This window comes from Amblyomma maculatum, chromosome 6 (assembly GCF_055883805.1).
Source record: "Amblyomma maculatum isolate TAMU_Amacu chromosome 6, ASM5588380v1, whole genome shotgun sequence".
NCBI classification, from domain to species: domain Eukaryota; kingdom Metazoa; phylum Arthropoda; class Arachnida; order Ixodida; family Ixodidae; genus Amblyomma; species Amblyomma maculatum.
The window spans coordinates 122,030,991-122,043,073 of record NC_139349.1 but is presented as its reverse complement, the minus strand read 5'-3'; the positions used below and the strand labels follow the sequence as shown (position 1 = coordinate 122,043,073).

Sequence of the window (12,083 nt, the reverse complement as noted above, 5' to 3'; positions counted from 1 at the left end):
AGGACGGAAGGAGACCTCACGATGAGCAGAATCGTAGCGACTCCCGCGATCTTCCTGTCAGGCTTCTGTGTTGCGGCGAGCAGGGTGACGGCATCTAGCCACAGGGGATATGTACTGGGCAGGTACTGATATGGAAGAACAGTCGGACGTAGTGCAGAATGAACTGTCGAGGCTTCTGGTGGGAGGGCGGCCATAAACGAGGACATATGAAGAGTAACCGGTAGTCCGCCGTACTGCTGGATTATAGGCGAATGTGGCAAATGGTAAAATAATGCCCCAATTTGGATGATCCGGTGTGATGTAGATTGAGATCATATCCGATAAAGTGCGATGAAATCGTTCCTTCAGACCGTTAGTCTGAGGATGGTAGCTTGAAGTAATCTTGTGAAAGGTGGATGATGCGTGAACTTCGCCAACGACTGTCGATAAGAAGGTCGTTCTGCGGTCACTTAGGAGCACCCGTGGAGCGCCATGCCTCAATACAATATATCGCAAAAAGAAATGTGCAACCTCTTGAGTCGAGCCCGTTGACACAGGTGCTGTCTCCGCCCAGCGTGTAAGATGATCCACAGTGGTTTATGATCCAATGGTTTCCCCGATCAGACAGAGGCAGGGGACCATATAAGTCGATGCCGACTACTTAGAATGGTGTGGCTGGACAAGGAAGGGGTTTTAGGAGGCCAGCAGGTGGAGAAGTCTGCCGTTTGCGACGTTGGCGCAGGGGGCAGGAAGCGACGTATTTAGCTACACTGGAGGACAGGCCAGGCCAGAAGAACCGTCTGTTCCGCGGTCGTAGGTTTTTGTGAAAACCTAGATGACTTGCCGTAGCGTCATCGTGTAGGCCCGCTAGGATACTTTGGCGAAACACACGCGGGAGGGCTGGGATCCAGCGAGTTCCCTCAGGGCAATACACGTAGCGGAGTAGGATGCCATCTTCGAGCTTGAAGTTGCGTAACTGTCGGCGGAGCCTAGCATTGGGTGGGTTCAAAGCGCCGTTAAGGCGATCGATGATGGGACGGCAGTAGGCGTCGGCTAGTTGCTGTGACCGGAGAGCGCTTTTGTTGTCAGAGGCGTCAAACGAAACTGTTGTGACATGCGCCGGAGGAAGAGAAAATCGGCTCTGGTCAGAGGAAGAAATACATTTCGTTGAAAAACTGCAGGTTGAGGGCGAAAGTGGGCAGCGAGAAAGCGCTTTAGCATCTTGGTGGTGGCGACCCGATTTATAAACGACGTTGAACTTGTACTCTTGTAGGCGTAGAATCCAACGACCAAGTCGACCTGTCAATATTTTTCAGCAAAGACAACCAGCAAAGAGTATGGTGATCGGTGACAACTGTAAAGTGGCGACCATATAAATAAGGACGAAATTTCTGAACCACCAATGCGACGGCCAGATATTCCTGCTCGGTAATGGTATACTTTTGCTCAGCTGGAGTCATGGTACGGCTGGCGAAGGCAATCACTTTCTCACAAGAAGTTGCGTCGCGCTGTAGAAGTACAGCGCTGAGAAAGCAACCACTGGCATCTGTGTTCAGGATGGTTGGAGGGGTGTCGCTAAAGTGGTCAAGAACGGGATCCGATGTCAGGGCGTGCTTGAGGTTCCTGAATGCAGTTTTGCACTGTGCAGTCTACAGAAAAGCGCTGCGAGCTTTAAGTAGTTCATGAAGGGGAGAAGCAATAGTTGTAAAATGTCTAATACGATGGCGGAAGTATGATGCCAGGCCGAGAAAACTGCTCAAATCTGCAGTTCGTTGTGGATGAGCAAAATTGAGGACCGACATAATTTTTTCAGGCTCTGGACGAATGCCTTCATGCCTAACTGATGTGTCAATATTTATTTTCATTCTGTACAAAGTGACACTTCTTGGTGTTGGAGTTGAAGGCTTGCCGAAGCGAGACAAGTGGGAACTTCATTCAGGCGCGTAAGATGTCCGTTAAAAGTTGACGAAAAGATAACAATGTCGTCCAAGTGACATAAACAGGCTGTCCATTTTAGTCCACGAAGTACTGTATCGATCGTTCTTTCAAATGTCGCTGGTGCGTTCTAAAGGCCGAAGGGCATACCATTAAATTCGTAATGTTCATCGGGAGTTGCGAAAGTGGTTTTTTCTTTGTCATCTTCGTGCATAGGTATTTGCTAATAAACAGAACGGAGGTCCAAGGTCGCGAAATATTTAGCGCCTTGAAAAGTCAGGGGAGTTATCAATTCGCGGCATTGGATATACATCTTTGCGGGAAATTTTGTTGAGTGCATGGTAGTCAACAGAAAAACGAACCGACCCGTCTTTTTTTTTAATTAATACTACTGGAGAGGACCATGGGCTTGCTGAGGGACCAATAATATCCCGACGGAGAATGTCATTTAAATTTCCTTCAATAACTTTTCTTTCAGAAAGAGAAACTCGATAAGGCCGTCGGCGAACGATAGAGTTACCTTCAGTAAAGATGCGGTAGTGTGCAACACTAGTCTGTCCCAGTGGTGGGGAAGTAGCATCAAAAATGGCTTGGCGATGTCGAAGCAATGTCAGCAGTTCTTGGCGTTGGTTAGGCGTGCGGTTCGTATTAATAGTATTTGAGAGAACAGGAAGAGAGACGTGTGTCGAAACTCTTTGCTGAGGCACAGGGGCGGTGATCACCATCAGGGACAAAGGTCGAACATCCACCATGCAAAGCAGAGAAGTTCCTTTTGGGAGCACGAGGGATTCACGTGAAGTGTTAGTGGCCGCTACTTTCGCTGAGCCGTTGCGGAACCGGACAAGGCTTAACAGGAAGGCGATGCCGCATGCAGGATGACGATATGATGGTGCGATGAGTACATCTCCGTTACTGTTATGGTCTAAAATAACGGCAAGTCGTTTTTCGCCTGAAGAGGAAAAACAGTATCAGCGGCGGCAATGAGGGGTAATATTGTTCAGAAAAGTCCGATGCAAAATCACTGTCTGTCATATGGATGGCACGATCGCCACAGAAAATTAACGCTGAAGCAGTTGACAAAAAATTCCATCCAAAAATCATTAGATGCACAGTAAGTGAGAAAACAGCTAACTGCACATGGTGGCGGACGACGTCGATAACAACTTGCACAGTGCACTTTGGTGAAGGGCGCGTGAGGAATATGTCATTGGCTCCACGTAGTTGAGGCGCATCATATGGTGTCGTCGCTTTTCGTAAGCAGTAGCACAAATCAGCGTAAATAATAGAAATTGCAGCCCCTGTATTAATCAAAGCTTCGACCAATAATCCTTCAGCAAAAACAGAAATCATATTGTACGGGCGACCAGGAGGACTTTTAGTAAGTTCGCAGAGTTCAGTTTGACCTCCGGCAACTGCATCACTTATTTTTCCGAATGGCGGACAGGACGAGTTGTTGCGGGACGGATAAAAGTAGATGAGTTTCGAAGGTGTCGTAACCATGGTGCTCGTCCTCAAGGCGGCTGCGACAGAAGCGGGATATGTATCCTCTAATGCCACAGTAGTAGCAAACTGGTCGGGAGGGGCGCCAAGGTGCGTAATAGGGTGATGCAGGTTGAGCCGTCGCCATTGCATTGATGTGATTGTAGGGCGGTGCCAGTCGGGGCGGCGGAAGAAAAGGAGGGGGGGGGGTGCTGCGATGTGCGCGTAATTCGGTGCTGGACCGGGTGCTGGAGTGTCGGATGCCATAGGTTGCGTGATTGTTGCCAGCTCATCTTTAATGATGCTGCGGAGACTGGCGTCATTAGAAGGTACGGAAGAATGATCGCACCCGTGTAGACAGACAGGCTTGAGGACTTGGAGCTCCTCGCGGATGATGGCTGGAATCAGTGCCGGCAGATCGAAGTCAGCAGAGTTCGGGCTAGTAGCGATGCCTGGCTGCAATCGGGAGAACTGCAGCGGTCGATGCGTTGATGGCGTCCACCGTTGAAGGATTTTGAGCAATTAGGGTGTTATAAGCAGCAGAATTAATTCCTTTCAAGACGTGGTGTACGTGTTCAGGACCAGCATGGTGGGACTAATACGCCGGCAAAGTGCAAGTATGGCTTCTATGTAAGACGTATATGACTCATCGGGACCTTGCAGACGGGAAGCGAGCTTGTTCTTCGCGATCTCAGTCTGAACTGCCTGGTCCACGAAGTATTGGCAGAACTGCTGCTTGAATGTGGTCCAATTAGTGCTGTGGGGTTCGCGGTTAATAAACCAGGGTCTGGCGGTGCCAATGAGGTAGAAAGAAATATTGAGGCATTTTAGAGCATCGTCCCACCGGTTATAGTTACTCCAGCGTTCATAGGTGTCCAGCCAGTCATCGACATCTTCATCGCGACGACCAGCGAAAAGCGGCGGGTAGCGTTGGCGTGTGGGCACAGTCGGAGGGGGTGGTGCAGCCGAGGTAGAGGGTTCTGCCGATTCGGGGGTACTCTCGATAGACATAACGATGGTAGCAGGCGGTAAACAGCGACCAGAACATAGCTCCAGCGAGAGGCAGGGCACAAAACAGCAAGGGGATCAAGGCTCACCTCCACCACTTGTGGAAGAAGGCCAGGTCGAGACGGCAAGGTCGAGACGGCAAGGTCGAGACGGCAAGGTCGAGACGGCAAAGCAAGGGATACCGTGCCTGGCGGTTATTTCGATGGACAACCGAGGTGCGTGCCACCGGTGGCTCCGCGGGATGATGAAGATGACGATTCTATGTACACGTGAAAGAAGATCCTTGGAAGGCTCACAATAATATACTTGTCCATTAGGGACTCTAAATAATAATTTTACAATACCATTTCTTGATCATGGCCACAAAAAGGTGGCAATATGAAAACACTTTATTGGATTTTGCACAAAGTAGCATTGATATCGAATCTCGACCCATTTTTCTCAGCAGTATCCTTCCGCGCGCACTTTTCATGATTACATTGAGTTTGTTTTATAAACAAAAAGATTCCTTTATTTTTACCAGGTTTAAAATATTGGGGAAGACAAATGCCATAAATATAGTTTTCAGTGAGTAATATAATGTTATCAGCGGCTTTCTGCTACAGCTCTTTCTACTTCAAGCACACGTTCTGCACCGTGCAGCCGGTATATGTTTTATACTTAACCAGCCAAAGGACGAGACACCGGGAAGAAGAGGACAGCACAAGTCTGTACTAGCAACTGAATGTTTATTGAACGGAAGAAAACAACGAAGACTCCTTTTGAAAAGCACGCGCACAACCCAACCGGCGGAATGGCAGGAAATTGAGAAGATGAAAAAGGAAAGTCAAAGCCAATTCAAAGCCAAGGCCTAACTAACGACTTTTCTAAAAGAGCGAATTCCTTACAATGAAGGCTAACCGATGCCTTAGCCACAGACTTGTCCTGAGCCTTAGCAATGGAATATGCTCCAACCAACTCTCAACAGATTTGTTTACCATTGCTGTAAACTACACCCGTATTACTGAAATCAGGGGCACAAAGGGACGGGTCATGCTCCGACTTAGCCTCTCGGGATTGCACATGTAGCGCCAGATTAGACCTCGCCTTCCCTCCCAGAGAATTAGAGTGCTCCGTCAGGCGCACATTAAGACATCTGCCTGTCTGCCCGTAGTAGCACCGGCCACAATTGAGCGGAATGCGATAAACCACAATCTTTCTGCGGGTGGTGAACCTTTTCTTATGTGACACTGCACAACGAAAACTATCACGAGCTACATTGTCGAGCCCCTTTCTGACTCTGGCACACAAGCCTCCTATCTTGTTTCTCGCTGTAAATACAACGTCAACGTCGTACCTTGCCGCCAGTTTCTTGAGTCGGTGCGAAAAGCCATGGAGGTAAGGATGGCAGTCACCTTCTTCCGCCGCGTCGCCACACCAACATCAACCTGCCCCATTTTGCTCTTCCTCGAACGTGTTAAAACACCTTCTGACAGACGAGTGAGATGAACAATTGGAAAGCCTGCCGCCAACAACTTCGAAATTTGTCGTGAAAATGCATCTCCAACACGGTGATGGCAAGATTTACGTAATGCGACCGCCAACCCATCCTTTACCAACCTCAAGTGGTCCGATTCAAACCTAAGTAGAGGCTTCCCTGACCTGGGGCTGTAGCTCGAACACACGTGATTGTCTTCAAAGCACAGGTCCGAATCCAGAAACTGTATATGTTGATATTTAGGAAACCCCTACGTAAAAGACAAGCTCTGACCTTGCTCTTTGAACATTCGTAACACATCTTGCGCCAAACTATCCAAACCATCCTTACCCGAGAAAATAAGGTAGTCATCAACGTAGCCAAAAGCTACTATACTGAAGACATCGAAACCTGGCTTCAATGCGGTGTCAACTTTAGACAGAAAAATGTCGCTGAGCACAGGAGCGACCTGCGACCCAATGCATACCCCTGACTTCTGCATGTACATGCTGCCTTGCCAACTGTCCATCTCGCTGGTCTGTCAGAACGTGTTTTAACACGTTCGAGGAAGAGCAAAACCGGGCAGGTTGATGTTGGCGTGGCGACGCGGCGAAAGAAGGTGGCTGCCATACCTTACCTCCAAGGCGTTTCGCATGGACTCAAGAAACTGGCGGCAAGGTACGACGTTGACGTTGTATTTACAGCGAGAAACAAGATAGGAGGCTTGTGCGCCAGAGTTAGAAAGGGGCTCGACAATGTAGCTCGTGATAGTTTTCGTTGTGCAGTGTCACATAAGAAAAGGTTCACCACCCGCAGAAAGAATGTGGTTTATCGTATTCTGCTCAATTGTAGCCGGTGCGACTACGGGCAGACAGGCAGACGTCTAAATGTGCGCCTGACGGAGCACTCTAATTCTCTGGGAGGGAACGCGAGTTCTAATCTGGCGCGACATGTGCAATACCGAGAGTGTAAGTGGGAGCATGACCCGTCCCTTTGTGCCTCTGATTTCAGTAATACGGGTGTAGTTTACAGCAATGATAAACAATTTTGTCGAGAGTTGGTTGAAGCATATTACATTGCTAAGGCTGAGGACAAGTTTATGGCTAAGGCGTCGGTTAGCCTTCATTGTAAGGAATTCGCTCTATTAGAAAAGTCATTAGTTAGGCCTTAACTTTGAACTGGCTTTGAATTTTCTTTTTCATCTTCTCAATTTCCTGTCATTCCACCGGTTGGGTTGTGCGCGAGCTTTTCGGAAGGAGTCTTCTTTGTTTTCTTCCGTTCAATAAACATTCAATTGCTAGTCCAGCCTTGTCCTGTCCTCTTCTTCCCTGTGTCTCGTCCTTTGGCTGGTTAATTATGAACCCTTACCAACTTGCCCAGTCGTCAACCTTGTTATATATTTTTATAACCTACATAACTATAAAATATTAAAATGTTTTAAAGTTTAAAAGTCGTATCATGAAAAGTTTTTATGTATTTTGAAGCTTTATTGAAGCTAAGTTTATTTACAAATTATTATCAAATTTTGAACCCATAGTTTCTATAACGACTGGAGTGCATTATATCGTATTAAACCCACGTCAAAACCTCATTGCAACTTAAGAAGGGAGTCTACGGGCGCACATTACCCCGAATGTTCACACTGTTGTTTTTTTCACCAAAATTTCTGGTACCAATTTTTGTTTTCGCAAAGTTATGCGCAGACGTTGGATTTGACAACTGCGCGTGGAGAGGTATGCTTTGCGACTAACATGCGTTCGTTGTAGTTTCAGCCTACCATACTCGCATTTATTCGCTCATCGGATGATTTGACTGCTTTCAAAATCAACAAGGTGTAAAATATTTTCTGCCTCACAAAGTCATTAAGGAGCAAAAAGAAGAAATACAAGTTGTCTAAACACACTCTGACTACATTTCGAAAACCAAAAATATTATATCGGTTAACATTTTCTAACTATGCAGTCGACCTTGGTTAATTACTCACCTGAGGAGAGTGTTTGGAACACCACCTTTGCCGCCGTTCCGATCTTGTACATTGGTTGAGGTTTCCCAGACTCAGTGTAAAACGGCCGTACGAGTACCGTATAATTCGTCCAGGGCTTCATCCACTGCACCTGGTGCGAAAGCAACCGCCCTGATATCGAGTTTTGAAAGGAGTGTGGCGCTGACTTTCCAGAAACAAAGTAGCCAGCCAAACGCAGAGAATGACCTGGTGCGTTCCTGGCTGCCTTTGACCAGGAAAGGTGCACTGATGTGCTAGTCACATTACGTGCCTCCAGGTTAATCGCTTTGTCCAGGAAAGGCGGCGGGGCTGAAAAAGAAGTTGGAATTGGTAAGTATAGGCTAGCGTTTAGCGCGGTTAACTATGAGTGGTCAAGAAGAAGATGGAGAATATGACTTTAATAAGAAACGCGGATGCATTCATACCGCTGTGATGCTTCACTCAATGGGTCAAATTGAATCTAACAGTGATGGGGCTGTAATCTCACCGCATATTTTTGTACTTTCATCGTCAGTGTCGTCATCCCTGTCAGTGTCAAGTAATGGAGCGCAGTCGATGATTCCGTCGCACACAGATGTCGAAGAAATTGGAGGGTCATCAATGCCTGCATCAGGACAAGGAAAATCCCTCTCCTCGTATGATGTGCCTCTGAAGATGGGGATAAAAGATGACGTGTAAAAAGGTTTTTCATCTTGCTGGTAAGAAAGAGATCCGCAACATCTTGGACAGAAATTATGCCTACTTTGGTACCCTACCCAGCTTATCAATCACATTTGTTTAATATATGTTGTGAGCAAGGCCTCCCTGAGCAGACAAATGAAAGTCATAATTGCTTCGAAAGTAATGCTATTTCTCGTAGTCAGAGAATATATTAAGCATTGCAGTAGAACATAAATATGTAAACAATGCATGGCTTGAGAGTGCACTCACATGTTTCCAACAGGAAGAGAAGAAAAGCGACGATTTTTAGTCGCATCTTGTAACGCAGAGAATTGTTTTCCAAATGTTTCCTCCGGCAACCGTTGCACAGGACTGTCGTGACTTCGGCAGAGCGCAGCTGCTTATACAGGCTGAAGCCGAAACTACCCACTCGAAAGCCGACGCTTAAGATTGCTTTGCAGTGGGAAAGAAAGCTGATCCTGGATAGTAGAATCAGCGTAGGCGCTTGAAAGCACAGATAAGCTGAGCGTATCCCATTTCTCGCGACTCGTTGGCTGATAACATGATTCAGACGGACGCGTTTTGTCTAAGAAAGTGGTGAGCTTTCGCATGCTAAATAGACATTTTGACTACATCTTACTCATAAGTTCAATGTACAGTACACTAGGTAAAATTTCAGCAGAACTTTTTTGTCAACTGAGCTTTACACAAGCCTTGCTGAAGAGCTGGCCACGTGGCTTAGAGGCCACAAGACACTGCAATATCCGGCAAAGCGACTCTGTGCCTGCAAAATATTTTGAAACAAATTTGAGCCTGTATTGAGGATTCAGATTATTGACATGTCAAGTTATTCATGCATAATTTTTACATACACAGTATCGATAGTACTGCTCTAAATGTCACCCAAGGATAAAGTAGATAAGAGAACGGAGTACCCGAATCAGTACAAACACTGCGCTGCTTGATGTTAAATTGTTGCCTCCGTGATATTGGGCTAATTTTGTTTCTTACAGCAAGTATAAAACTGGCGAATTGCTGCGTTCCCTTTCAGAGAAAACTCAGCACTCTGGAGGATATTTATTAATGTGTAAGCATTGTATGGATATGTAGGCGGGGTTCGAAGGGGAATGACTTTGTAGGAGGTCTAAAAGATGATCTAGTTGGTATGCCTGGAAAATTAATTTATTTATTTCAGATACTGGGGGGGGAGGGGGTCAATCGCCATTGGGATTTTTACAGGATGGGCATATAATTGAACACATACTATAACAATGACGATAAAAAGGTTACAACTACATTAATATAGAAGAAAAACGGTTAGCAGATGATAATGTCATACATTGGTACCATCGGATAGGCGTAATAATGATACCATCATATAAGCGTCAAAGACAAGTGCGACTGTGATGAATTGGTTAATTAATTCGGTAAATACTTAGAGCCAATAAATTGAGTACCTGGGAGCCAAGACGGCCGCCAAGCAACTTCCGCTTTCGGTCTTCAGCTTTTGGTCACATGCCTCAGTGCAAAAAATCGGAAGCCTGAGCGTTCCAACTGCACACGGTGCATCGGTCGCAACTAGTCGAACAAACCCAGCGTTCCGTTGAAAGCATCAAAGTTCACCGGCGTTTTATAATTGGTGTACAGGAAAGGAAAGGTGTGGTATCTGTCACTCGCGGGTGGTGGTAAAAGGCCGTTAATTCATCGAAATGAGTATGCGCAGAAAGTTGTGATTGGATCAAACCTTATGGGGGTGCTCCTCATAAGCACTAGGTGTGGTTCCTATTAAGGTACCCTAGTGGCGTCGGCCGCTGCCCAGCTGCGCTCCACCAAAGCCATTTGGGCCTGTAGGTCAGAGCAGCCAAGCACAGTCACCTGCCAGTTCTGCCGGATGTGGCTCGAGAAAACCCACTGAAACATCTGGCAGACAACACAGAAACGCTTAGACTTTAGCATTTCTTCAATACAGGTTCTGCAGTTACCTCAGAAAAACTTTATTACACGTTTTGGTTTCCACTAGGCCTGAAAATTTCTGTTTCTTTGCCTTCAAGTTTTGACATTTGGATATCATTTAACATTAACAATCAAGCTCTGCAGACAGCAACCAGCATTGACCAGTCACCTAATTATTGTTTTACTCGGTACATTAGATAGCTCAACCTATTATCGTTCCTGTACCAGCCTTATCATGCCAGCCATACTGTCCGCTTTAAGTAACACGTCTATAAGAAAAGGTGAAATAAATAATTTGGTCTAATATCCTTCTTTATATCGGACAAAATTTGAAGAGGCAAATTTTAAAATTTATACAGGTTTTCGCTCACTAAGATCGTTGGCGACCACCCTTTTTTAAAGAATTTAATAGCATATTTGGAAGAGTCTTTAACATCGCACTGGAGCGGAAAAAATGCGTATTGTTTTGGTCGCACGTAGTGGTAATAGTGCCCGACGTATATAATAAAATCTAAGAAATACGGCCGCGTTAACATATTCAGCCATACAATGCGGCAGTACTTAAAAAGGCACAAGCATTGACTCTAACAGCACTTTTGTAACTAGGACAAAATTATGATTGATAGCCGCTGGTGATTTTTGATTGAAAAGTATTTTGGGTAAAAGAACAAACCTAGTCTACGAGTCTGCTTGAGCAAGCGCAAGGATAATTTTCTTGAAAAGAAGCCCTGAGCCCTGCCATTTAATAATCCGTCATTCTACACGCCGAGTTACTTCGCTGAGCACTTCCTCAAATATTCCATATCATCGAGATGGTTGCGATGATATGGGCTTCTTTATCTATTGCCTTCAGCGCCACTTTTCTCGTCGTTGCAATCAGGTCAGGGGCTTGAATTTCAGATTGAAACCATATTTTTGACACATCTCCGAAAGAGGCACAAGAATCTCAAGCACAGAATCATCTCCCCAAATGGTTTGCTTTCTTTTTCAGTATTGTTCTATCTCCTTCAAGATATACAACAACATTCAAGAGATTCAAGAGGATTCTTCACGGGTACTCTGCGAGATGGGCGGCGATTTCTTGAGTTACGCAATATTCCTCTCTTTAAAAAAAACCACTCTTTAAAAAAAAAGAACCTCCTTCCAAAGTTTCTACAACAAGAATTTTCCCAATCTATGATAGAAACCCTGGTGAGACAATAATCCTTTTCGTCTCGCGCGCTGTAGCCTCGCACATGGCAGCGCCACTTCATGACTGAGTGCAAAAGCGGCGAAGAGTGGCGGAGGGCACGCCGACGCAAACTGTTTTTCGCGGACTCTTGGGCCATCATTGATTTCGACGCGTACCACCTCGAAACAGATTAGTAAGGGACAGTTTCATAAAAGCATTAGCGGTGAGAAGGACGTCTCTCGATATAGAACAGATATTCGACCTTAACCGAGGACGACAACCTTAGCCTTGAATAATTGAGTGCGCGGAAGAAGTACAGATGGTAGGATAGTTAGACAGGATGCCAGTACATTATCTCTACTGTCGAGAGATCTGATTAAGAAATGCTGCTGTATGAAAGCCTCTAACACAACTGACAGGATAGAACTGGCAGAGCTATC

The 12,083-nt window shown here is 45.9% G+C and overlaps 1 protein-coding gene across 1 annotated transcript in view; it reads right to left on the bottom strand.

The window, feature by feature from the left end:
- Window positions 1–8,905, bottom strand: part of LOC146186688 (uncharacterized) — a 62,393-nt gene extending 53,488 nt beyond the window's left edge. Inside the window, exons 1-3 of the mRNA XM_084608084.1 lie at window positions 8,790–8,905; window positions 8,347–8,463; window positions 7,842–8,168 (exon numbers count right to left, since the gene is read on the bottom strand). Coding sequence (XP_084464210.1) covers window positions 7,842–8,168; window positions 8,347–8,463; window positions 8,790–8,835 — 490 coding nt within the window. The 5' untranslated portion in view covers window positions 8,836–8,905. The remainder of the gene's footprint in view (window positions 1–7,841; window positions 8,169–8,346; window positions 8,464–8,789) is intronic.
- Window positions 8,906–12,083: the final 3,178 nt, after the last annotated feature.